This window comes from Ursus americanus, chromosome 4, assembly GCF_024610735.1.
Source record: "Ursus americanus isolate L20-20 chromosome 4, mUrsAme1.1.p, whole genome shotgun sequence".
Classification (NCBI taxonomy): domain Eukaryota; kingdom Metazoa; phylum Chordata; class Mammalia; order Carnivora; family Ursidae; genus Ursus; species Ursus americanus.
The window spans coordinates 34,737,082-34,759,529 of NC_142130.1; the positions used below are offsets into that span (position 1 = coordinate 34,737,082).

Consider the following 22,448-nt stretch of genomic DNA (forward strand, 5'->3'; position numbering starts at 1 on the left):
CATGAGACTGGGAGCTTTGCGAAGGAGAAGCCTTGCCTGTCCCACAGTTGTAACTCGGGGCCCCCAGCACGATGCCTGGAACACGGTAGGTACTCAGTACATATTTGGTAACTAATTGAGTGACTCTTACGTAATGCTCTCAATAGCCCCATCACTGTTTAAAGATGAGGAAGCTGAGGCTCAGAGAGGTTCAGTCATTTGCCCGCAGTCACACACAATCTCAGGTGACACCCAGGATTCCAGGAGGCTCAGTACTACAGGTTCACCAGAACAGAAAACCCTGGTGGTCTCCCAGGAAGAAGGGCTCAAGTAACCCTGGGGGCATGACGCTAGCCCCACGCTTACATACATGTTAGTTCTTTGAATTTTAGGCCAGCCTGAGGGGTTCTCCAGGGCCCTGTAGGTGGGGGGCCCAGGTGTGGAGGAATCGGCCTGGGGAGGAAAGGGGACCGCCAGGCAGGTGGAGGGAGCTGTGATGAAAGCATGTGCTTCCCTCCCCAGGAGCGGCTCCTGCTGTCTGTCCTGCCCCGTCATGTTGCCATGGAGATGAAAGCAGACATCAATGCCAAGCAGGAGGATATGATGTTCCATAAGATTTACATCCAGAAACACGACAACGTGAGGTAGGAGTGAGGCTGGGGGGTGAGGGCAGGGGGGAGAGGACTGATCCCCCAGCGAGACAACATCCCCACTTCTTCCCCTTCCAATGGAGCACAGCCCGACAGGGTAGTCTGTGGCTTTGGAGTGTGTGTTGTCTGGGGCACCCCCGCCGCATGGCACCCTTGAGGTTGGTGAAGTGAATTATTATCGAGGGATGGGAGGGGAGGCCCCAGGGAGAAGCTAGAGAAGGAAGGAGGAGAAAGGAGAAAGCAATAGAACCAGCTGTCGGGGAAACTCCTAACCCAGCAAGGGAGACAGAAAGCAGACTGGGGACCCACAGGTCGCTCTCACCTCAACCTTCATCATCATCTAGCAGCTTCCATGCCTTCTAAGCCGGTGTGTGGCAGGCACTGCCCCAGGCATTCCGCATCTCGTGGCTAATCCTCCTGGTCACGCTGCAAGGTGTGTACCCTCCTCACCATCCTTTGTTTAGAGTTTGAGCTCAGAATGGCTAAGACTTTGCCAGGAGTGGTGAAGTGGGGGTGCGCCCTGGTCAGCCTGCCCCGAAGCCCATGCCCCTTTTACTGCACATTTGCCGCTTCTCTAGACAGAATCTGCTGACAGCAGGGACGTGCAAACAGATGCAGCCTAATAGAGTGCAAAATCTGCTTAGGAGCTCCACGGGGACGTGGAGCGATGCAGTGGCCTTCATCCAGCATGGCTTCCTGGAGAGCCCGGTAATCCTCCCATATGCCCAGAAAAGGAGCTGCTGTGTCTGCCTTCAAGAGAATGACTTTCTCTCTGGGCAGGTTTTCCTATGACCCACGAATCTGCTAAGGCTGGTGTAGAGGAGACCTTAGAGCCTTTGGCTGAAGTTCCATAAAGGGTTAAATGGAATAATAGAAATGATGGTGCGTGTACACCCATGCACACACTAATACACATCCACTCGGGGTGAGGCTGATGGCCGCGGGGGCCGGGAGGGCGCTGTGTTCTCATGTAGGGATTGTCAGAATTTCAGGCAGAATTGCCCCGTTCCCAGGTGTGCCCCGGAATCTGAGACCATTGGTTCTGCCCTTGTGTCCTGTATGCATCTTCCAAAATAGACTCTAAGCCTTTGGGAGAAAAAGGTGACCTGAACAACACTTTTGTCCTCCGTTTTTGGGGTACCCCAGTCCCCCGAAACCCACACATGCTCCACTGTCAGGCAGGGAGAGTAGCCAGCGGCAGGAAGAAGGCTGCCACTGGCCAGGCTCCCACACCTGCCCAGGAGGCATCCCGAGGGACTGTAGTGCCATGGAGCCGAGCTCAGAGAGGAGAGTGGGGCCCAGGACTCGGTAGGTCGCGCTGATGTGGTGGTCCCCCACTTCTGCTCATGCCTGCCTCTGACTCCACAAGGTGGAGTCATTGCTCACAACAATAGTTATATAGTGCCTTCTTTGACCCACATGCTATTCCGAATACTTTCGTACATTCACTGAGTCCGCAGAATACATAGAAGAGGTCAGTAGCACTATTATTTCCATTTTACAGGAAACTGAGGCACAGAGATTCATTTGTCTAAGATCCCAGAGCTGGTTAAGTGGGACAGCTGCCCTCAGAAAGCTTTTTGGTATCAGAGTTCTTACCTAGCCTTACTAGGTGTTTTTTATATGCCCAGGAGAAAGGAGTGTGTATAAGGATTTGTGGGAAGGAGTCTCAGGGACCCCCCAAGCCAAGAGGAGACTCCGAAGAGAGGGAGGAGAGAGGTTTGGCTTCTAGAGAGAGAGAGAGAGAGAGACCGACAGACAGACAGACAGACACTGTGGACCCATCAGGGGACTTTCCTGTCTCATAGCAACCCCTGAAATCTGGGGGACTCTAGGACACATAAAGAAATAGCCTTCCCTATTAGAACACATTCCAGAGGCCCAAAGTTCAGGTGGGAAGGAGTAACCTGCCACGTGGTTCCAACACACAGGAGCCCCTGAGCTCCTCCTTTCCGGGATTTTCTCTCTTGGTCTTGTCTTCACGGCCTCACCGGCCCTGGCGTCATTCCAAACCCAGCATGGACAAAAGGTGTTCTCCTTGACTATTCTCAGCACAGAAGAGCTTCTGGCGGACTCCACTGAAGTATGAATTTGAGCGCAAAGGGAATGCAGAAAATTCACTGCTCAGAAACAGTTTGGCATGCAAGGCATAGGTTCTCAGCCTGGCTGGGCTAACACATCTGGCCGCCTCTGCATCTCCGCCCAGCACCTTGCCCTCTCACCCCTCCTTCTCCTGCCCCTCCTTTGCTTTGGGCCCCCAGCCCTCCAGCAAAGGGGTTTGGTCAGAGGGACTGACCCAGGCTTCTTCTGCCACCACAAGGAGTGCCCTGCCCTTGGGGTGACGTCCCTCTCCCCCCTCCACTCCCATGGAGGCCGTGACTTCGCGTAAATAAAAGAATAGTACCCTAATCTGCAAGTGGCCCAAGTGTCCATGTGGCAAGAATCAGACCCCAGCCACAATGAGGGTATTTCTGTTTCCGGACGTGCTACGGATCAGTGGCAGCAATCAAAGAGATAAAAGGAGAGAAAAATCAAAATGCTACCCTTTTCATAGGGACAGACCTAATCCTGACTCTGAGATTGCCGGGCTGCGGGTGGCTGGTCCACATCAGAGGCCAGCCACAAGCCATCACATGCGAATCGCCCGCGGGCCGTTCCCAGTTCCATTAGCAGCTCTGGCTGCAGCTCTTGGTGGAAACACGTTGCGTGCTTAGTCTCTGTTTTGCGTTGAACTTTGACTTGAGCTGGGGGCCGAGTAGTAGGTGGAGGGGTGACGTCACAGTGTAGAAATGTACCCCGGGGCCTGGTGCGTGGTGCCGTGATTAGGCCTGGGGCTCAGGGTTAGGCAGCCATCGCTCCACCCCCGTCCCGGGCTCCTGTCAACCAGGCTCTGCGGTCCCCTGGCCATGTGACCAGGGCAAGTGATAGGCCTTGATACTCTGAACCTCGGTCTCCTCCTCTGCCTGATAGGGCAGGAAGAATAGCTACTTAGCAGGGTTGCGAAGAGCGGATGGAAGTGTGTGAGGGAAGCGCTTAGCGTGGTCTGGCAGCAGACACGTGCTCCGTAATTGGGAGCAGTGATTATCGTCGTTACTGCTATTATTGTGATGATTATCACACTCGTATCAACAAAGCAAGGCCTGGGGATTCTCTCGCTGGAGAGTGGAAGGGTGATGAGTCACGTTTGTCAATTCTCGGCGGAGTTATAATATTTAGAGAGGGTGATGACATGCTGCTCTCTAGCCCCCTCCGAGACAAGGCCACAAGAAAAATAAATCAGCCCTGCGGTGTGACAGACTGGGCCTGGACCTACGGAAGGGGAAGAGACTAATGGGTGGGGAGAGTTCAGCCTGGGCAGGGAGGGGTGACAACAGACCCCCACTGCTCTCTGCGGCCTCACCCTTTCCTGACTCCCAACAGAATTGCCCCCTGGGACCCGCCAGGAGCCTGCGGATGCTTTGGTGCTGAGCGACCACTGGCAATGCACTGAGGTGGGCCAGAGGCCCAGGAACCTCTGGAGACGCCCCTGGAGCCCCCAGCCTCGCCTGTCTGACATGTAGTGACAGATGGAGATGTTTTAGCCCTCCTGGCTGGACAGGTCAGGTGGGGCCAGGGCCCGTGGCTAGGGTGTCAGACCTGTGGCTTGAGGGCCCTCCTCCCTGTCCTCTCCCCCAGATACCTGCCTCTCCTGCAGCCAGGGCAGGGTGAGGGTTACAGGGGCTGTGCTGTCCCCATTCCTGGGACAGAGGTCTCCAGCACATGCCATCAGAGGCAGCTCTGCCTGGGAAGAGGGACACTGAGGTTGGAGGAAGGGGCCAGCCCTAGAAGCACATAGCACGTCCCTGTGGTTCACAGTAAACATACAGATGCTGCCAGAACCCTGCTGCCACCAGGCGACCCTTCCTAAGACGTCACTGTTGAGGAGCGAGATGAGTGTCTGTGTTGAGCAGCCTGGGTCGCAGCCCTCTCTGCCGCTTACTAGCTGTGGGAACTCGGGCAGGGCTGAGCCTCAGCTTCCTCACTGTAACATGGGAGTGGTGACGTCCCCTCACTCCTGCATTCAGTGGATGTTTTCCTCCGCTTCCACTGGGGGAGCACTTACCTATAGAGGCAGGGATTGCAATGGGGATTAGGAGGGACACTGTCCCTGATGTTGGGAAGCTCACTTTCTGTTCAGGAAGTAAATTGTGGATCAGTTAGTAAATTGGGGATGAATCCTATGAGGAATGGGTCTATGTAGATGTTACAAAACTTCCCACTCAGTTATTCTGTTATGATAAAAGCCACAAAGGAACAGAGCCTGTAGGAGGGGGCCCTAGGACTCGCTCCTTGCCGGTGTGCTGGGAGGGCGGGTGAGGGAGAGTATGGGCAGCCCCTGCCAGGCCCCCCACCCAGCAGGGAGCTGCAGACTGTTTGCCCTCTGAAGGCGGAGCAGGGTATGAGGTGAGAGTCAAGGTCAGGTAACCCATACCCCAAAGGTTTCAGGGAGCAGGGAATGTGCGAGCCAGGCCTGAGAGCGTGCTGAAGGATGCGTGCTGCCGTGTGGTGTGGGTCCGTACTGAGTGAGACAGCGCCACGCCTGAATGACCTGTCCTCAAGCTGGAGCCCTTAGGTTTTAAAGGTTGTAGGTGGCGGGGAGGGCCAGAGAGCCAACTACTCCAGGGGGCGCTGGTCCTCACCTGGCCCCGTCTGTTTGGACCCTGGGAGGGGTTCACGATGGAATGTGGGGGTCTTGGCTTATTGGCTCAAATCACAGCCTCATTCTCAGGGGCCTGGCCGAAGAGCTGCTCACCCAGGGGTGGAAATGAGGGAACAGCCGTCCCTGCACAGTAGGGGTGTGGTGGGGTCTGGGGAGGGCTCTCCTCCTTCCTTCCCCCTCCTTTCCCTTCTCTCCCCAGCCTCTCCCGAACCTCCCCCTTTTAAGGTTATCATCTCGCCCGTCTCCTTCAAGGACTTGGCTGTGTCCCCAAGTCGTTCTGGTGCCTGGCCCAGCTGCGGCATGGCTCTGAATGATAATGGCCTCGCGACCACATCCGCGGTGCTCAGATACCTGTTTGGATTGCGCACCCTGTGGGCAGAGAGGAAAAATGTTTACCGCCAGTCATATTCCTGGCAAACGACCACATAAGGGATGGTCCGTAAACCTAGCACTCCTGTCTCCAACCTGATATTAAGAAAAGTACTCTGAGCTCTACGCTATACCGATTCTAGACACGAGGGGCCTTAATGTTATTATCTCGTTCATTCCACGCTTACCGTGCTGCCATTCTTCACCAGCTATGACTAGGAGTGGATAGAAAAGACACTGTGCTTGCCCCTTAGGGACCGTTCAGCCCTCAGCAGGGAGGTCGGGCCGTGCCCGGTGCTGTGGGAGCCGCAGCCTCATAACCCAGCTGGGCCCACTGGGAAAGCCACTGGGGGTGGGGCTTTGCTCTTTAATCAACTGATTAATTCATTATCTTACTTGTGATAAAAGATACCTAGTATAAAATTGGCTGTTTTAACCTTTCACATTATTGTGCGTCCACCATCCCCATCCATCTCCAGAACTTTTTTCATCTTGCAAAACTGAAACTCTGTACCGATTAAACAACTCCCTATTCCTCCCCTCCCCCAGCCCCTGGCAACTGCCATTCCACGTTGTGCCTGTGAAGTTGACTCTTCTAGGCACCTCGCTAAGTGGAATCACATAGGACTTGTTCTCCTGCGATGGGCTTATTTCACTCAGCATCGTGTACTCACGGTCCGTCCATGTTGTAGTGTGGGCTGGGATTTCCTTCCGTTTCCATGGGGTGTGTATGCCACATCTAGTTTATCCGTTCCCCTGCGGATGGACACTTGGGTGGTCTCCACCTTTTGGCTGTTGTGAATGATGCTGCTGTGAACATGGGTGTCCAAATTCCTCCTTGAGTCCCTGCTTTTAGGTCTTCTGGGTGTATACCTGGAAGTGAAATTGCTACGTCATATGGCGTGTAATCCTATTTTTTATTTTTTATGGGAGCCCACTGCGTTTTCCATAGCGACTCGCCATTTTGCCTTTCCACCAGCAGCGCACGAGGGTTAGTTTCTTTACTTCCTTGTGTGGAGGTGGGTGTTCACGAGTGACCAGAGTGTGTCCTCGGACACGGAATGGGGATCGGTGGGGAATGGAGCCAGCAGCCAGCTAGGACTTATTATTTTAGTGCTTTGGACTCAAAATTGGGGGCTCTGGGGTAGATGGGAAGGGAGAAATTTAGGGTGAAGAGACACTGACCTGTTGAATGTGTCAGGCTGTGCCTTTGAAATTCTGATCCTAATAAGAATTCAGAATCAGAAGGATTATCCCGGGTTGGGTAAGTCAGAAAAGACATCATGAAGGTGGAAGGGTTAGAACCAGATCCTAGAAGAATGTAATTAGTTTTCAGTCTTTTTGTGTGTTCTTTATAGAAAATTGTGAACTAACAATACAGGGAGGACAGTAGAAAGCAGCACATACACATCACTGAGAGGTCATGGACTACTGCTCGGTCTCGGTGCGGTCCCCTCCCCCTTCGCGGGCTTCTCCTGTGGGCCGCGTCTCCCAAGCTCATGCACGGCTTTGTAAGCACAAAGTCTGTGTGCTGGGAGGTCCATTGTCTGGGTGGTGGGAGTAGGATTTGGTGGGCAGAAACAAGATCAGGGGATCAGGGGTTGGAATGGGGTCTGCAGGAGGCCCCGAGGCTGGCTACAGGGATTCCAGGACATATGTTGACCCCAGACCCGTTGGACCCAAGCCTGACAGTCAAGCCAGTCGCAGGGCCCTTCTGCTTTCTGAAGGAAGGTGCCCCGTTGCCAGGAGAGAAGAGAGGGCCTGGCTGTCCAGGGTGGAATGTACACATATCCAGTGCGTTCAGCGTTCTTTCATTGGCCTTTCCCCTTTGCCTCTCCCAGCCTGTCCCTCAGAAGGTTCTCTGGCTGCTCCTTGTCCATACGCCCTGCTCTAATTGTTTTGCACGCCCCCCCTTGGAAAATGCCCAGTCATCTGGTGTCCGTTGTCAGCCAGATGTTGGTATGACCAGCTGACTGCTGTTCACCTAGCACATGCCGGTGACCCACTGCTCCTCCTTTGTCGTACTAGCGGCCTGGGCCCAAGACACTCCCTTGGCTTAGAGCAAATGGGGGGCACTCTGCAAGGGGTAGACCCCTCAGCTGTGGCCAGGCCTCCCCAGCCTAGGCTGCTGGGGCCTCCAGGGCACTTCCTGCCCTGCTTCCCTAAGACATTTAGCTCCCGCTAGGCCCAACGTCCTGGGAGTTGGGCTGAGTCCTTGCCATACTCCTTCCTGCCCCTGCCCTATGATCTCTGTTTCCCCAGGACCCCTGCCCCTCCTGGGCCCACCTCGACAGACAGTTTGCCTCTCAGCATTTCTTGAGTCCCCTGTGTGTGCAGTGCCGAGAAAGGCAGGTCCGAGGAGCAGGTCCTTGGCGCTGCCTTTGCCCAGACCTTGAGGAGAACTCGGCGTGTGGGTGGCCCAGGGGCTGCTGGACGTGGCTTCCGTTCAGGAGCAGGGTCAGACTCCAGCATCTTCATCAGGTCACAGCACCTGTTGGTATGAGAGGGAACAACAGCGGGAAATGCACTTCCCCAAAAATGCGTGTGGAGAAGCTGGGCTGAGCTGCAGCAGAAGGTTGAAAGGACTGTTGTGGTAATTGGGCTGAAGTGCCTGCCCGCTCTCGCCTGTGGAGTGGGAGGCGGGCGGCCACGAGTGATGGATGGCAGGCAATTAGGGAGGAGCGCGCTGCCAGAGGGGGCTGGCCCGGCTTCTGCGCGCCCACTGCGAGGGCCTGGTCTCCTTGCCAAGATGGGCTCGAGTAGGAGCTGATCAATGAATGAGGACCTTGCTGCGTGTCTGGGCCTGGCGTGGTTGGAAATTGGCCTTCAGGATTACCAAAGAGCTGAGCAGGAGACCTTGGCCAGGGGAGCAGACAGTCTGCAGTTGGGTAAACCTCAAAAACGGGAGCGTCCAGAGTGACAGCCACAGAGCAAAATCCTTCCCCGTGGCGATAGCACAGGCCTGTGACTTCGCCTCCGCCAGGAGGTGGGGGAATGTGGAGGTGGCGGAGTTTCCTTAAATGTGTAGGAGATGCTGCAGGGTTCAGAGCTGGGACCTCAGAGAGCCTGTCCAAACCTCTGCACCAGTTAGCAACCCTCTCTGAGCCCTGCTCTGAGCTCCTCCTCTCTTAGCTGGCTGTTTGCTCCATCTCATCACCAACTTGTCCGCCAGCAGCCTGGCCTCCCTGACTCCTTAGCAGCTGCTGAAAGCCCCAGGAGGGGCCGCAAAGAGTAGATCCCAGCAGGTTGGAGGGAGGCTCTGGCTTTCTAAGCCACCGGAGGCCCTTCACCCACCAACATCGTTTCCCACGCCTCCTGGCATGAACTAGGAAGCCGCTCATGGCCTGTGTAACCATTCCACCGTTTGTCCCGTGAATGCTGCTGGCACCAGGCCCTGGGTCCCACAGCTCCTGTCTCAGGTGACTTAGCCCGGGACCCCAAGAGGCCCCATGGGGTTGAAGGAAGAACTGCTGGAGTGACCGATCTTGCCTCTTGCTTGCTTTGAAAGTATGACTATTCTCTTCCAATCAACAAATATACATTAGGCACTGTTATGGGTTGAACTGTGTCCCTCTAAAAGATATGTTGAAGTCCTGACCCCTGGAACTTGTGAGTGTGGAAATAGGGTCTTTGCAGATGAAATCAAGTTAAGATGCAGAATAGGGTGGGTCCCTAATCCAATATACGTGGTGTCCTCATAAGAGGAGGAAAATGCTGTATAAAGACCCAGATACATAGGGACACCCCCCTGTGAGGTCAGAGGCCGAGATTGGAGTAACACAGCCACAAGCCCCGGCATGCCAAGGGTGGACAGCCGCCACCAGCAACTAGGGAGAGGCAAGGAAGGGTTCTGCCCAGAGTGTCAGAGGCAGGACGGCCCTGCCGGCTCCTGGATTTCAGACCTCGGGCCTCCAGGACTGTGAGGGAATACATTTCTGTGGCTCTAAGCCCCCCGTCTGCAGCACTCTGCTATGCAGCCCTGGGACGCTAATACAAGCTGCTCCTGTGGGCTGGGGGGCACATAGGGCAGAGGGCACGTGGATGTGACCTGTCTGTCCTCAGTCACCTGGTTGCACGGTTTATTGAACTGTTACTCTGTGTGCCAGACAGTGTGCTGGTAGCTGGGATGCAGCGGTGTACGGAATAGGCCAAAACCCCTCCCTCAAGGCCTTTACGTTCTAGCGGGAAGAGATAAACAGGAGCCTAACAATAACGCAAACAACAGCAGGACTAGAGTAAGGAGTGAAACGTGCACTGGAGAAGAGTATGCAGGGAAGGCAGGCAGACAGGGGAGGGTTTATAGATTCAAAAGGGCGATAGAAGTCTCCTTGAGGTGACATTTAAATGAGTGCAGTGGTTCTCAACCCTGGCTGCATATTAGAGTCACTAGGGAAGCTTAAAATAAAACCAAACCGGGCAAACTCAATCAATACAGAGCCCTACCTCAGACTAATTAAGCCAGAATCTCTGGGCGCGGGGCTCTGGGACCACTCTTATAAAAGCTCCGGGTGTTTCTAACAGACCCCAGGTCTAAGAACCACTGGTCTAAGCAGCTGTGGGGGAAAGTGCTCCAAGACCCAGCGAGGTCCCCCGTGGAGAAGGAGAATGATGGCAGGCCTGCCCACAGCCAGCTGTGGCAGAGAGAGGCCTGTCCCTCCTCACTGGCTAGGTAAGCTCAGTGAGCGTGGGGGTCACAGCTCAGTGAGGTAACAGCTGCTGAATGTGCCCCCTCTCGATGGCATCCCGGACTTGCCTTCTGAGCCCCTGGTCCGCACTCCTGTCTCTCCTTCCTCCCTGCACCCTTCTCCTCAGCCTCTTGCCGTGGGTTACCGGACCCAGCAGTCATCCCGCCAAGCTGGGTTCAGGGATTTCAGGGTCCCACCAGCCCCCATGGGGAAGTACCATGGTGGGTCAGGAGGCAGAGTGAGAGGGGTTCGAGGATGAGAGCCTTTGTTGGGGTTTCTGCAGGAGGGAATGGGTGAGGCAGGGTAAGCAGGCTTGGGATGGGCTAGTTTGAATCATTTCATTGGGCTCTGGGGTATACGGACAGTTCCGAGTCTGGTACTGGTCCCAGGGGTGATTAGGGCAGGGGAGTCGTGGTCTGAGTGTGAGAGCCTGGCTGGGCTGTGGGGCTCTGGACCCTAAGGCAAGCTGTTGACTGTCCCTAAGACCCGGCCAGCCTGGGACCGACAGGCTCTCCACGGGTCAAACATCAGAACAGAAAGACAGGCTTAATGTACCAAAACACATTTTCCAGATAAAGTGACAAAATATGTGTAGTTCTGCATTCCTAATTTAAGAAAGGAAGACTATCTCTGGAGCCTCAGGAGCCTTGTGGTGTAGCGGGAAGAACACCCCCTGGCAAAGGAGCCCACCACGCTGCTGTCTGCGGCTTCCTCCCTGAGGCTCAGCCGCCTCGTCTGTGAGGAGGACGCACCGAGCCTTCACTGCGGGGCTGCCTGGAGGACTCAGTGAGAAGACAGTTTGGAAGCTCCCAGCCCTGAGCCAGGCCACTGGGAGCATCTCAGTACATGAGAGTTATTACTCTTTGTGTCCATTTAAAGAAAAAACTCTAGGGGCCCTTACACACTCCAGCCCTGGGGCCTCACGTCTAGTGGTGTGTTGTGAAAGAAAGGAAGACGTTTTTGATCTCCGGAACACAAGCCACAGGACGGATGGAAGAGCCGCGGTGCACACTGCAGGGACTGGCTGCTCCATCGGACTGCGCGTCCGGGGGTGAGGCTGGCGCTGCTGGCAGGGACAAGTTGGAGGCTTCCAGACATGCTTGCCGGCTGTGTCATCCTCTCTCTCTCCTCCCTGAGCCTCTGCAGTCTGTCCCTTCTAGAGGCTCCCTAGGGATGGAGGGCTTGGGTCCAAAACCTTATCTGTGAGGCTGGGAAGTGAGACTTTAACATGATCGCCACCAGGGCCTGAAACACTTTCCAAGCCCATGAATCAAAGGCCGCAGCTATCTTGAGGGGGCTGCTCAGGCGTCAAACAGGGCCGGCCCAAGAGAGGACAGAACTGGGGGGTGGGGGCAGGCCCCTGTCTTTGGTAACTCAGGCGGACGCACTCTCCCAGGCCTTATATGCCTCTGCCCCCCCCCCCCCCCCCCCCCCGCTGAGCGGGAGTGAGGGCACAATGAGAGCACAGAAAGCGTCTCCCAGCCAGCAGGGAGAGGCCAGCATCTCGACTCTCCAGTGGCAGGGGCCCCCTTAATGCCCTCCCCAGCAGCTATTTGGAAACCGCACCCCCCCCCCCCAGGACTCTTGCTGGCCAGCAGCCCTCCTAAGGCCCAGGGTGGCCCTGGCTGCATCTCCCTGACCTTCCTCCCTCATGGGGGTCTTCCTCCACCTGTCTCCCCAGCATCCTGTTTGCTGACATCGAGGGCTTCACCAGCCTGGCATCCCAGTGCACTGCCCAGGAGCTGGTCATGACCCTCAACGAGCTCTTCGCCCGCTTCGACAAGCTGGCTGCGGTGAGTCACCCTCCCTACTGTCCTCGGCACCCAGGGCCCGCGCCAGAACCAGCAGGCTGGCTCCATGTGGGCCGCCTGAGGGAGAGCGCTGCGGCCAAGGACCATGAGCCGCAGGGACGGGCCCTGTGCCAGCATGTGCCCTGCTGGGCAGAGGGGCTGCACGTGCTGTGGCTGCGTGTCCTCACGCTGCACGCAGTTGGCCGTGTTTTTATACTGTCATTGGTCACGAGGGAGCAAGCGAGGGAGCCCTCCACCTGAGGAAGGGCGAGGGAAGTCCTGCAGGTGACACTGCCCAGGCCACTGAGGAATTTCTGTTCGGTGGAGCAGATTCGGTGCCCGTAGAGCTATTTTCTTGATGAGCTTGGCCAGAGTGGTAAGAGAATGAGTCTGAATCCCAACTGGCCTGCAGACAGCTGCTGCGTGCCACCCCCCAGAGGTTTCCAGAAAGAGGACTCTGTGCTGTTTGGACAAATTGGAAGTAGCACCCCAGGGCATGGAGTGGTAAAGGACACGTCCACTCATCCGGTCCCTGTTTATGCTGTCATCCTCTCCAGCTTTTGTATCTTTGTCGAGTCATTCTGTGTCAGGGGCCACTCACTGCCGTGTCCACCGACGGGCAGACACGTTCTGTTTTGCCCTCGCAGGACATCAGATCGTTGATGAGAGGCTGCTGCCGGTCAGAGGGGGCGCCGGGGCCTCCAAGGGCATTGGACGGCGGGTCTCGCGCCTGCCTGGCGGTGTCACCGCCCATGGGTGAGCGGAGTCGGGTATATGCTAGGCCTTCAGGCATCGATGGGCCTTAGATGAGAATCCAGGCCGCGCGGACGCTTGAGTCCCAGCGTCCCACTTCATGAAGTAGCCTCTGGGGACCAGACTTGGAGAGCTGAGAGTTGGTGACTAAGGACATCCCGTGCCAGTCCTCGTCCTGGCTCAGTCTTGACCTGCTGGGTGACCCCCGCTGTGCCCGTTACTCCGTCAGGAGCAGCAGGGACAGGTGCCGCAGCCCTGCGGGGGTCTTAGCGCTCACACGCTTGCTGGTTGGCTGCGCACTGCTTGGTCCAAGTCTCAGACAGGCTGAGGGGCACACGAGCTTTGATCAAGTCTCATTCCTGCTTCAGCCTTTTTGTAAAAGAAGGGGAATCAGAGAACTATTCGTAGAGCCTTAGGCCAAGAGTCCGAGCATTCTCCAGGGCCTGGGAGTGGAACCAGGGTTACTGACTCTCAACCTGGGGCCTTCCTCGAATTGATAAGTCTGCCCTGTTTGCTCCCGCATTGGACCAACCGCATTCTTCTTGGGTCTCAGCAGTGACCATAACAGTGAGTTCCTGAGCCTGGGGAGGCTGGAATGCCTGAGGGCTGCTCAGCCTGTCCTCCATCCCCCCTCGGCTCCTGATAAGCCTGTCCTGGGGCTGGGGCTATGCATCTGCCGGCACTGGGTCTGTGCTCGCTGCCCTAAAAGGCAAGTTATTCCAGGCATGGGGTGAATCTGTTTGCTTCCCGTTTCTTTCCCTCCCACTGCTCTTTCCTACTATTTTTAATTTTTAAAATTAATTTGCTTTCCAGGAGAATCACTGTTTACGTATTAAGATCCTGGGGGATTGTTATTACTGTGTCTCTGGGCTGCCTGAAGCGAGGGCTGACCACGCCCACTGCTGCGTGGAGATGGGCATGGACATGATTGAGGCCATCTCGTAAGTGCCCGTCTGGGAGGGGACTGTCCCTCAGCCTAAGTACCTGAGGTCGGAGGGTGGATTTGCACCTCTAGGCTTGGGGCCTTCTCCTGGGCAACCTCTGCCCACAGCCGCCCGGGAAGCTTTTCCCAGAGGAACGTGTCCTGTAGGAAGGGAGAGCTTTGCAGACTCCAGGGCAGTGGGAGGTGTGGCCCCGTCTCTGCAGGAGAGGAGGACAAGCTGGCCGTCATGCTGTGCCCTGTGCATTGCACCCTTGTCTCGCAGGGCCCACAGCCACCCAGCCAGGTGTAGAGCCCAATGGCCCCATTTCTTCCCCGACGAGAAAGCTTGGACTCACAGAGGTTAAACATCTCCCCAGGGTAATACAACACGGCAGATGGATGCAAAGGCAGGTGTCCCCATTTAAGAAAATCCATCCTTCATGGGAGCAATAGCAAGGACCTTTGGCCAATTCTTGGTCACTGCCGGCCAGAGACGGGCCCCTGGTTATTAAAAGATGTGGAGACAATCCAAGTTTAGGCTCAGTAACTTTGAGCTTCAGAAGTAGCCTGGGCAGGGGCAAAGGAAAAGCTGCAGTGGATAAGGTCAGAGGTCAGAGTAGCTGTCCAGGAAGGTGGCCGGGTCCACTCGGTTTGGCAGAGCTCTTTGGGCAGTGTTTGCTGAGTGCCCCTGTGTGCCTGGGCTAGCTCCCTCGCCTGGAAGCACGGAATCTGTTGAGGGAGAGGCCAGGACTCCCGCTGCTGTGACACCAGGCATGCAGAGCGGACAGCACCAGGTGAGAGAGACACACTGAGATGGGGGGTCCAGGAGGGGGCATTTGTTTCCTTTGGGAGGACTAAGAGAGGCTTTATGCAGAAGGTGGCCCTGCAGTTAAGCCAGAAAGGTAGAATGAGGTATTATCGACCTAAGCAAGGGCCCAAGGCACTGTGGATGGAAGGCACGTTCCAGCAGGGGCGTCCCAAGACAAGAGAAATGATGAAGGACATAAGTCTTCCCTGTGTTGGTGTCAGCCTCTCGCTGGTGGGTGGGGAGGGGGGCAAGCATCCGATGCTGGTCCTGCCCACCAGGCCAAGTCAGGCTGCTGGTCCCGCTGCTGGCTGAGTGGGCCTATCCCAGGGTATCAGAGAGCATCTGGGTCCCTGAAGAGTACACACTGTGTACCATCCCGCCCCCGGAGCACCTGCACCCTCGTCTGCAGACCCCGCACCTCCGAAGCATACCCAGAGCAGTACAGCTTCCATCACACTGTCCAGCCTGCAGAGGGCCCACCCATGTCCCGGAGACCCCCAGCCCTGGGGATGGGGCATGTGGCGGGCACTGGTGCTGCTTCTAGCACACGGAACCTCCCTGGCCCCTGCACCTGCTCAGCTCTCTTTCTCTTCTGAGCAGGACGTATGTCCGCTCTTGAAACTCACTGAACCGCCTTGCTCCATTATGCTGCTCCATTATGCAACATCCAAGAAGCAGCAGTGTGGACAACTCTGAGCATTATATGAATGGCGTTTGGAACGGCTGTAACTTCCCTGTTTGGCTCGGGTGGGCACTAGTATGCATTTGCATCTCAGGATACAGCTGGATTGACTGAGGGGTAGCAAAGGCCCAGGGCACCTTTGCGGGGAAGGGGAAGCGGTGGGGCCTGGGTTGTAGTGTGAGGCACTGTGCCCCCTTGTGGCCACACTGGGAAGCGACGCCTCACTGCTTAAAGCACCTGTGTACCAGGGTCCAGCCCCTGCCCATCGGGTGAGACAGTCTCAGACTCTGGATTTGGGCTGGACCAGAAAGAAATGACTCTTTGACCCCTGCACCTTCTGTCACACCCCCGACCCCGTGCCTTCCAGCCTCGCCCCCACTCTGTGTGCCTGGCCCCTGACCCTCTCCCAGCCTTACCCCTGCTCCATCCCCAGGTTGGTCCGGGAGGTGACAGGGGTGAACGTGAACATGCGCGTGGGAATTCACAGCGGGCGAGTACACTGCGGTGTCCTTGGTCTCAGGAAGTGGCAATTCGACGTCTGGTCTAATGACGTCACGCTGGCCAACCACATGGAAGCTGGAGGCAAGGCAGGGTGAGTGAGGGCCCAGACTTAGCTTCCAGCCCAACCCCACTCCCCCAGGGTGACTGTTGTGAGGCATGGGACTGGTGTGGGCAGGCTGGGGTAACTTGCAACTCCAGGTTGGCAGAATTTAAGGAGAAATTCCTCTCCTTATCAAATGACTTGACCACGCTGTGGCAAGTTGTAGGGAGCAGCCTCTCAACCTTTGCCCAGACTTCACCCAGAAGGTACTTGCACAAAACGGCATCTTGTTGTGCAGTGCAATAGGTGGGGTAGAGTTCTGGAGGAGGGAGGAACCGTGGGTAATTTCGGGGTAGCCAGGACGGAAAGGAAGTGGGACATGAGCCTGGATGACCGGGCAGGATTCAGACAGGTGAGGTGGGGAGAGAGCCAGGCCGAGGGACCGAGGTGAGGACAGGCACAGGTATAGGGAACATGGTATTTCCAAGGAATAGAGCACATGACCTCTTAGGGACCGGTAGGAGAAACAGTGCCTGTATTAAAAGGACATCTGTACCAGGCTGGGGGATCTGGACTCAGTCCTGCGCTCAAGCCGGGCCCCCTGCTGGCTTCTGAGCCGGTTTGCCAGGTTTGTGGGCCTGAGGCTGTGTCCTCCAGTTGGGCCAATGATGTCTTCTGCTGTGCCGACGCTGTAACTTAAAAGCGGTGTGGTGTGCTCAGGGCCAACACTGTGAGCTTGAGCTCAGAAGGGGTCTACCCGAGCCACGTGATGACAGGGGAGGGATCCAGCACGTTGAGATCTAGGTCGGGATCTAGGTTGGGGTTAGCATTTGAGCGACAGTGCGGGGCTCTGGGATTTGAACTGTGACCAAGTCGGTGGCAGTGTGGTTCGGCATGGGGGCTGGAGTTCTGAAGTCCTGTTCTCTGCCCTCCTCTCCCTGCGTCCCTCCCCACCTGCAGGCGCATCCACATCACCAAGGCCACACTCAACTACCTGAACGGGGACTACGAGGTGGAGCCGGGCTGTGGGGGCGAGCGTAACGCCTACCTCAAGGAGCACAGTATCGAGACCTTCCTCATCCTGCGCTGCACCCAGAAGCGGGTCCGGCTGGGGGAGCTGAGGGCTGGGGGGCCGGGCAGGTGGGGGAGAAGCCGGGGGGCTGCGGGGCGTTATTCTTCCAGGGAGGAAGGTTTCTTGGCATCCGCTTCCTTCTCTTCTCACTCTTTCCTTGAGTCAAGTCGTGCAGTCCTCGTGCAGTGTGGTTCCTGCTTCCCGGGAAGCACGTGACCGTTATGGAGGGCTTGCAAGGCTCACAGCAAAGTGAGGCTGTGTTTGTTTTACCTCCGTTGCAGAAATGCAACGGGCCTCAAATCAGCCGCAGCACAGCCGCAGGCCGGGTATGGAAAGGAAACAGCAAAGACTCTGTCCACCATCTACTCTCAGTCCAGCCTTTTGTTTCATGTGCTCCCTGCTCCTTGTCTGTTGCCTGAACCAGGCGGACATTGGGCCCTTCTCCGCCTCTCTGTCTCCCATCTGTCTCTGCCGGTCCCTACACACCTTCGTTTCTCCAGAGGACCTCTGTCCTTTCTCGGTTTCACCTTCTAGTCCCTCTCTCCTCCCTCCCTTTGTCCCAGCCCACACTTGCCCAAATATAAAACTGAATTATTAGCAGACTTCGGTGTTCTATTTTTAATAGTGTCATGTTCCATGTTCTTAATTTTTAAAGTGAATGAAGAGAACATTTTCTATTTCTCCCTAGATTAAAAAGCCTTTTACTGATGACTCTTTCCATTGCATTGACCTGTTGGTCAGTGACCTTTGGTAGAGAAAAGCTTCCCTCTTCTTTCATAAGAAGTTAGAGAAAGATAAAATTAAGCCGGGAGAAAAGTCCAGAGAAAGTCTTGGGTGACAGCACAGGTAGATCTGGGGGCTCCTTGGGGCAGGGGTCCATCCTGACAAGACGTCACAGGGGGACCTCATCTGCCACAGCGGCACAGGAGCTGTGTCAGGCCCCCCACAGACCACAGGGAGGAATGGGAGGACTTAGAGTGCCTAATGGCTCATTTGACACAATTTTGAATAACTTGCTTGCTCTTTGACTGGAGTATAAGTGAACCGACTTCCTCCCAGGCCCTCCCACACCCTCCCCTCTGTTAAGGTGACAAGCTCTTCAGGCTTTAGGATGCCTGCCCCACTCAGGCTGAGGGCTCACCTTCTACTCTGGGTTCTCTGGGTCATGTTCCTCTGACAGGTGGTCCAGAAAGATGAAATGGAGACAGAGAGTGACACCCCATCCCCTCACCCCACCCGGAGCCATGTCAGCTGAAGCAGGCTGTGTCCCCTCCCCTCTGAGTCCCTGATCAGATGGGCTCCCTTCCCAGGCTCAGGGAGTTGAGGGGAAGGCTGCCTCAGGTCTCCCCAGGGCCTCTCCAACCTTCTGCCTGGAGCCGCATTGGATGGATGGGTGGACAGACAGAGATCGTGATTGGCATAGAGGCAGCCAGCTGAGGCCCCGCTTGTGTATTTGTAAAATGTGTTTTGGCCTTTGCCTCTCAAGTTCTCGTGACCCAAACCTCCAGAAGCCGCCTCTCTGGTAGAACCTGCCTGTTTGGGATAAGTTGAGGGGAGACTGGAATTCCCGGTCCCCTCTCCCCCCTTTGCCCCGGGCGCCTCAGACCCAGGCTCTGCCCACCCCTGAGAATTCTGTGCTGATGACAGTGGCCCGCACGCCCCTTTGCTTTCTCACAAGAGCACCCTCCCACCTAGGCCAGCCAGGGCTAGCGCTGGGGAGCGTGAAGGCTTTAGGATGCTCTCTACAGTGAGCTCTAGGATCCTGGCAGACTCTAGGCTCCAGGCTGTGCACAGAAGAGAGGGACACCGACCTTAACTCCTACATGGCCAGGCACCCAGGAGGGATGAGAAACGCCCCACTTGGGCTCACCTGGTAGGCTCTGCCCACAGGCTGACGTATCGGTTTTACTCTCCCAGAAAGAAGAAAAGGCCATGATCGCCAAGATGAATCGCCAGAGAACCAACTCCATTGGGCACAACCCGCCCCACTGGGGGGCCGAGCGTCCCTTCTACAACCACCTGGGGGGCAACCAGGTGTCCAAGGAGATGAAGCGGATGGTAAGTAGCAGGTAGGGCAGCGTGCAGGCAGTACCTCCAGGGCTAGGGCCTTCCATGGGTGTGAGGACTGGGCCAAGCCCCTTGTGTGGCCTGACAGAACCTGGAGAGCCCCAGAAGCAGCTCTGAGCTAGGAGCCCGAGTGCCTGACTTCTGACCCTGGGCTCTCTCCGCGAGTCCCAAAGGCTGGAAGCAGACCATGCGTCCAGCCAGAACCTCCAGTGCTCCCGTGGCACTGTCTGGTGGGGCACCAGCTCATCAGACATCCTTCCAGCACCTTCTGCTTTTCCCAGGCAGCTGAAACACATCCTTGGGCTCAGTTGCTCAGTACTTTGTGGCAAGCGCCAGGCGATGGTCCCCCTTGCCCTCTGTGCTGTGAAGTGCCCCGGCCAACTGCAGACTTCCCATGGAGCAGGCGGACTGGATGAGCAGAGGCTCCGTCTCAAGGGACCCTGCCTGCCCCAGGGGACAGACGCCCCCAGCCATCCCTGCATACCCCAGGGACCATCTAATTCAGGATGCGCTGGCCGGGTTCTGCCAGCGATGACAGAAAGAATTCAGAGGGTGGGAAGAAGAGGAAGAGGGATGACAGGTCAGGGCAGAGCAGCAGTGTTTCCTTTCTTTCTATCTGAGAGCTTGGCTTCTCCGTCCAAGCACACCCCTCGGCTCGAGGGCAGCCCGGTTCCCAGGTGGAAGGCGCCCACCCTGGGAGAGGGATGAGTGAGGCCGGAGGGTGCAGGGAGCTGTGTTTGTGTGAGGGGGCGGGGGACACTTTGTTCCCTCAGAGCCAGAGTATAGGAATAAGATGGGGCACGCTCGCACTAGGAATCCCGATTTGGGGTCTGTGGGTTGGACCAGGTTTTAGCTAAAGCATCAGGGACTACAGATAAATTCTATGAAAAGCCAGCTGAGTCAGTAGATTGAGCCAGGGACAGGCTGGCGACCCAGCCATTCTGCTCCTTGCTAGCTTGCAAATAACAGATGACAAAGGTTTAAGGAAAACGGATAGGGTCAAAAAATGATTGAGTCAAGACCTCCATTTTAATTTTTGACGGTAAAGAAGCAACTCATAGGACACCAAGTTTATGAGGGAGCAGAGTCAGGGAGGGGTGCCTGCCTCCTCCAGGGCTTTGAGCTTGGACTTCTGCAGATCTCCAGCCACCACTCCCCCTCCTTGGGGGGGCCCCCCGAAGCAAAGAGCAGTTGGTGGACCCCCTCCGTTCTCACCCAGCCCTTTCATAATCTCCTGCGGCCTTGTATCTATGTGACCAGGACCAGAGAGGGGGTGAGCGGAGAGTGGGGGGGGCCACAGAGAGCAGGCTGCAAAGAGGGAGGCTGTCATCCAGGTGGCAGGGAAGAGGGAACAGGAAGACAGGAGGGAGAGGACAGAGGTGGGCAGGAGACTCTGGGAGCTAGGAGAGGAAGAGCCGCAAGCGGGCAGGAAAGGCACCCGATGGGCTTTCTCTGCTTAGTCGTTGGAAAGCTTTTTTCTTGTGATATTTGGTATAAGTGGAGTCTTTAGTTATTCTAGAGTCTCAGAGGAGGCAGTCTGGAGTGTAAGCACTGGTTTAGCAGACACATTAATCATTGTTAGGACCGGGAGCCTTGGAAGAATTAGCAAAGAATTAGCTGTCACTGGGGAGACTGGCCACAGGGCTTCTCTGTGACGTCAGCTGCCCTGCCAGCAGGAAGGAATGGGAAGGTGTGTGGACACCTCTGCCACAGTCTTTGGGAGAAGAGACGCCCCGTCCCTCCTCCTGGCTGGGCAGAGTCTCCAGAGGCCAGTGTCGAAGGCGCACCTCCGCCCCCGCCCATCCAGGCAGAGTGTCCCCGCCGTGGGTGGGGTGGTTCTGGCAGCGGCCAGGCGCATCGTGGGCATTTGGTGGTTCACGTACCTGAAATCTTTGAGAAAGATACACAGAAGAAGAGCTTCTGCCCTGACTCCCCCCGACGCCGGGCGTGGGGGATTAGAGCACGCGAGGACTGGGAGCGCTAGGAAAGGTGCTAACTCGCAGGTGGCGCTTTTACTTCCTTAAATCTCGTTCCAGCTCGTACTCCGCTTTTGAGTTGTAGCGACGAGCTGCTCCGCTCTGCGCTTAGGCATGGCTGTCAAGGTCCCTGAGGGTACTGATCAATAGGCTTGACAGGAAGGGCAGGCAGGGGCCTCTGCTCATCTAACCAGGGAGGCTCTGCGTTCTCTGGGGCAGCAGGCTGAGCCGAGCGCTCAGGGAAGACAGGCAGCTCGCCGGGCCGGGCACGCAAACCAGAGCCACGGCCACGTGGGTGAGCGGAGGGGCCACGGCCTCTGCTCCCGTTTTAGGTCCAAGGAACAGGAATTGGGAACCAAACAGAACCCGCTGAGGCGAGCTGCTCCCCAGAAGTGCAGTGGGACAAACCGCAGGAATCTCTCTGAGGGTCCCCCCAGCCAGGCGGAGGACCGTTGTCCCAGAACGAGCAAGCAGGTCAGGGAACTTGAACCCAGTCTGCTGGACTGTGTTCTTATTTTTTAAGATTTTATTTATTTATTAGAGAAATTACAAACAGGGGAGGGGCAAAGGGAGAGGGAGAAGCAGACTCCCTGCTGAGTAGGGGCTCAATCCCAGGACCCTGAGGTCATGACCCGAGCCGAAGGCAGACACTTAACCGACGGAGCCACCTAGGCGCCCCTGGACTGTGTTCTTAAAGACCATGTGCTGTGGTTTATCTGCCAACAGCCCTTCCCAGTGCTGAGCTCTCCACACTAACACGGCACTCAGAGCAGACCTGGGCCCCAACCAGCCCCAGCAGATGACCAAAGAAGCATAGGAGAGTCAGAAACAGGTTCGTTAGGAACGTGTCAGGTGTATTTCTGAGCTACAGAAACCAGCAGAATACAGCTCGGTTATCCTCAGTCTCAGAGTACAATCATGGCCAGCCCCAGTGATGGAATTCAGTGCCAGCCCCTCACCGTATTCTGCGGACAGCTGGCCTGTCTGGGTTCCCTGATGCCCGCTTAAGCTTGTGCCCTGACGGGTCCTGGGAGCACCCAGCATGGACCTGCCCCCAGGCGGAGCACTCACTTGAGTCACACCACCTCTTCCAGCTTGGGGCTGGGATGGTATAGTGGGCCGGGTCTCGCAGCCTGGACAGAGGGCCTGATGATTCTCAGAGGACAAGAAGAAGGGTTTGGCTTGTCCAGGGAGACCACTGCTAGGCAGCCTGGGAGGAGCTCAGAGTCCACAGTCGGGATTTGCCGCGTGAGGCTGCCGAGGCCCCTGGAAGTCCTCCACTGGGGGGTAGAATGGAGACAGAGCCCCCGATGCGGTGTGGACCCCACATCTGTTTCAGCACCTGGCAGCTCTGGCCCCTGAAGACCAACATAAATTCTGCTGTTTGCATTTTCACACCGTGTCTGCAGTGGGCACAAACGGAGGTGTGTTCGTTTGGGATTTGGGTTCACCTGG

At 56.5% G+C, this 22,448-nt stretch overlaps 1 protein-coding gene across 1 annotated transcript in view; it reads left to right on the top strand.

Moving 5' to 3' along the window:
* ADCY5 (adenylate cyclase 5) overlaps positions 1–22,448 on the top strand; it is a 146,124-nt gene that overhangs the window by 89,686 nt on the left and 33,990 nt on the right. The window contains exons 3-8 of the mRNA XM_045812687.2: positions 502–623; positions 12,064–12,175; positions 13,739–13,866; positions 15,771–15,929; positions 16,839–16,980; positions 18,868–19,008. Of these exons, the coding sequence (XP_045668643.2) occupies positions 502–623; positions 12,064–12,175; positions 13,739–13,866; positions 15,771–15,929; positions 16,839–16,980; positions 18,868–19,008 (804 nt within the window). The remainder of the gene's footprint in view (positions 1–501; positions 624–12,063; positions 12,176–13,738; positions 13,867–15,770; positions 15,930–16,838; positions 16,981–18,867; positions 19,009–22,448) is intronic.